The 4345-nt window shown below is 39.2% G+C and overlaps 1 protein-coding gene across 1 annotated transcript; it reads right to left on the reverse strand.

The window, feature by feature from the left end:
- Positions 1 to 1443: 1443 nt before the first annotated feature.
- LOC112637204 (proline-rich extensin-like protein EPR1) lies at positions 1444 to 3441 on the reverse strand. The gene is made up of 3 exons (XM_025406420.1): positions 3331 to 3441; positions 2081 to 2100; positions 1444 to 2012 (listed from the first exon to the last, which is right to left on the reverse strand). Exon 3 carries the CDS (start codon positions 2010 to 2012, stop codon positions 1449 to 1451), a length of 564 nt encoding a protein of 187 aa, XP_025262205.1. The 5' UTR covers positions 2081 to 2100; positions 3331 to 3441; the 3' UTR covers positions 1444 to 1448.
- Between the last annotated feature and the right edge of the window lie 904 nt (positions 3442 to 4345).

Consider the following 4345-nt stretch of genomic DNA (forward strand, 5'->3'; position numbering starts at 1 on the left):
TAATATTTGAGCCTGAGGCCACACTGAAAGAATTTAAAGAACGTTCATAACCCAGAGTCTTCCATTCACAACACAGAAAATAAACCCTATCGGATTCATAAATATATATTTTCATTATTTTAGCAAACACAGGATTTCCTGATTCAGTTTCTCGTCCACTCTTGACAGCAACATGCCACCCACTTCGGTATTGAACACCATATATTTCTACTTTTAATGTTTCAAATACGTTTACATTGTCTGCTATTCCAACTACTTTCAAATACTCACAACCCTGACAATTTTTAACCAGAACTGTCTGTTCCTTTGAACAGATTATTTTCTTTCTTGGGGCATCGCCAGAACCCCAAATGACACATTGTGAAATTTGACTCAGCCGGATCATGCTAAAAGGTAAATTTTTGAAATTGCAGCATTGACTTCCAAAGGTAAATTTTTGAAATTGCAGCATTGACTTCCATATTTTTTGAATATGCTATGCTTTGCTTCATAGCGCAGACATATTATGGATCTAAGTGGCCCAGACTTTATCAAACATAATGCATCAAATGATGGAACTTGTTTATAAGTGCAACATTGGGAAATAGTTCCTTAAAACTTGAGACAAATTCTAATACCAAGTCCTGTAAGTAAGAAGCTTGAGATGATGATGCGATAGGACTAAAGACTATTTCACTAATTCTATTCAAGAGAAGAACAAGATGCAAGTATTCGTCTCCTTTAGGTGCTTTATCAGAAATCAAGAAAGGAAATATTCTCAAAAGACACCATGTTTGCACAGCTTTCTGCTGAATCGGGTTACCATTGTAAAAATTATTGAGAGTAAAATTAAGTGACGGCTTATTTTTCTTTTCTGGCATACCATACTGAAACATCTGTATTCGGTTGTTTAGCTCAGTCAAAGTCAAGTTATATCTATTCTCTCTCTTAATAAAATGTTTGATTACGTACTCAAGAATTACAGGTGCAATACCTTGCCAAATGTCATGCATTGAATCAAAAACGAAATTCTCTGCGCAGTGCCAGAAACGACTTCTATGTAATGAACTATGTTACGTTTTGAGATTTCGTTGTTACGTCTCGATCGTAACTTCTCACGTATTTATTTGTTACGCAATTGTAACTTCTCTCTATTTCTTTTTCAGGGCAACCTGCCAAGCCGGCTATACCCTAGGACGCCGAGAGACTAAGAATCTTTTGCGCTTCTTTCAGGAGAGGGATTGACGATGGGAAATAAATTAGGTGCGTTGAACCTGACCCAATTTATCCTTTTTGATCTGTTTTCTTTTATTAGTTTACTTCCTTAGAGCTTTACAAATTTTTTATTATTGTTATTGTTGTTATTATTTGACAGTTGTAGATAGTGTATATCGTTATACGTATAGATGTGTGTATGTAGTTAATGTTCTTCTCTATAGCATTTCTAAGGCGATATCTAGATATGGTTATTATTCGCGGTTGTTGAAGAAATTATCTCGCTGCAAGTATTCGTAGATCTCGATAAAATCTTCGTCTGTTAGTCCTGCGAGGGGTTGGATACTGCTTGGTAAGACTAGGTCCTCTGGTTCCGGGTAGAAATTTGGTTCAGGGGGATCCAGAACTTGACCTGGGTTGGATGGACCAGCCTCAGTTTCTGTGCTTTGTTCTATGGGTCTTCGTTCTTCCGGTATGGAAGGAAGATCTTCCGGTGTCCTGACCGGCGAGTAGCTGGGATTAGATGAATCCTGGATGGGGGAGTAATTGGGCGATGGCGGCCTGGCTCTGGGCTGTTGTTCCTCTTGAAGAACCGCTGGAGGGTTTCGGGGAGGACGATAAGGGTATGCACGGGAGGGCGCGAAACTACGCACTGGAGAGTACCTTGTTACTCTGCTTGTTAAGTCGTTCTCGTCGGCAAACAACTGACGAGCTGTAGGGAGCCTAAGTACCGACCGGGAGGCACGCCTGCGGCGTATACCCGCGGCACGGAGGGGAATTTCGCGTCCAACGGAAGAAGTTCGGCGGGGGTTAACCATCTACCGAGGGAATACGACTATTTAGTATGTTTGATGCGATTGATTTAACACAAAAGGGGTTTACTTACGATGATGCGTAGAAAGGTACCTGTTAAGATGAATGGTTTTATAAGGTAAATGTAGTCACAGCAAGGTGGTTCATAGAGTTAAGACGAATAATACGGCTTAACGGATTATTGTGAGATAAACGAATGTAGATTATGATAGTATATCTCACTTGTTCTCATATCATGGTTGAAACGTTCGGCTAGATACAGTTCATTGGGGTACAGCAATTAATGATTTATTTAATATATTTTGAATTTTTCAGGGGCATGCGGTTGCACCGAGAGGTCCGGAGATTCAGGGGGTACAGACAAGGATACGGGTAAGAGCGGCTGGCTTACTTCAGATAAGTATAAAATTCATAAAATGTTTTCGATAGTTAACTTGTAAGCCAGTGCATTAATTCTATTATTTCGACAGATCCTCTAGGAGCGAGTCTTAGATTCTGAGTCTAGTATCGATGTGCAAGACGTCACGTCACAGCGGCACAGGATCCACGGAGAAATTCTTTCAGAGAAGCTCTCCGTGAAAGCGGCAGAGGAGTAGAATTTGCTACTCAATGCACATCGAGTGACTAACTCGAACGACGCTACACTCTGGGATACGCTTTGAGCGTTCTCAGAGGATCGGTTGAAATTTAAATTATTCAACTCAAAGAAGGATTTAAAGTCTGTATACGGAAAGGTAGGATTCGGGGGAAATTGTCGTACAACGAATGATAATTTATCTAGCATATACTGAATTTCCAGGAGCATGCGGCTGCACCGAGAGGTCTGGAGATTCAAGGATACAGACGAGGATACGGGTGAGAGCGGCTGGCTTACTTCAGATAAGTATAAAATTCATAAAATGTTTTGATAGTTAACTTGTAAGCCAGTGCATAAATTCTATTATTTCGACAGATCCTCTAGGAGCGAGTCTTAGATTCTGAGTCTAGTATCGATGTGCAAGACGTCACGTCACAGCGGCACAGGATCCACGGAGAAATTCTTTCAGAGAAGCTCTCCGTGAAAGCGGCAGAGGAGTAGAATTTGCTACTCAATGCACATCGAGTGACTAACTCGAACGACGCTACACTCTAGGATACGCTTCGAGCGTTCTCAGAGGATCGGTTGAAATTTAAATAATTCAACTCGAAAGAAAAATTTAAAGTCTGTATACGGACAGGTAAAATTCTGGGAAAATAGTCAATATATTTAGAATAAATCAACCTAATATACGAAGTTATTATCAAGGTTGATTAAGAATGATTATTATTTTATTATTTCCTTACCGGATGACGGGATCAATGGATGAATACAGGCACCGCTGCTCCTTCCCTGGGTTGCTCGACCTCGGTGAGAACCTGAAGAAGTGGCAAGGCAGCGCAGAGAATGGCCAAAGAGTCAGAGGTTGCTGGATGGTAGCACTTTATTAAAGTGTTAATGTTGATACAGCTCTCTTAATAGAGATTGAGACTAAGTCCCGAAAGAAAAATCAAAATCGCGACTAAGTTATTTTCGAATAAGTTAAGGTGTCCGGTAGGCTTCTAAGTTTTTCCTCTTCGAGAGCTGGAGATCTGATGGGCGTAGAGAGAGCTGAGACACAGGCGAGTTAATGGCGCAGAGACACACGAGAGACACCGGCGGCGGCGGCGGCGGCCTTATATACCTTCCTCTGGTTCGATGTTTAATGGTAGGGAGAAGAGGTGGGCCTTTTTGGTGATTGGTGGGTCGGCTGCTGGAGCTATCCCTTCCTGCTATGAGTTTGCGATGTGGTGGGTGAGAGTTTTGTGGTAGGGATTGCAAGTCTTGCGTCTTAGATTTATTAAATAATTTTAGAATAATTTTTAATAATGATTTTTAACAATCAGAATTTTTTATAATATCATATTTATGTTATTAGAAAATTTGAGTTCGATTTATAACAATTGTTTAAATTTTAAGTGATATTTTGGTAAATTCTGATGTATTAAACCATTATTATTACAATGATTTTTACAATGGTGCGTATATAGTTAAAATTAATAATTAGTGATTAATTAATATTTAGTAAATTAATAATTAGTAATAATTAGTAAAGAAAAATTTAGCATTTGGATTGCAGATTCTAACGCAACGGATGCGAAGATGGCTTATCTCTTTTTCTAAAAATAGATATGCTGGATGTCCTTCGAAGAATGCTCACTGCATTCTTTCTCTTTATAAGACACATTAGTAACAGTAATATTTTTTAATGAATTACCTTTTAAAATTCGTTTACGTGGTTTAAATTGGCATATTACACGTATTATTTCCAGGTTTAATAAT

Source organism: Camponotus floridanus, unplaced genomic scaffold, assembly GCF_003227725.1.
Source record: "Camponotus floridanus strain SB8 unplaced genomic scaffold, Cflo_v7.5 scaffold142, whole genome shotgun sequence".
NCBI lineage: Eukaryota > Metazoa > Arthropoda > Insecta > Hymenoptera > Formicidae > Camponotus > Camponotus floridanus.

Coding starts and splice junctions, on each gene's coding strand:
- LOC112637204 (XM_025406420.1), bottom strand. CDS start 2,012: ATGGTTAACCCCCGCCGAACTTCTTCCGTTGGACGCGAAATTCCCCTC.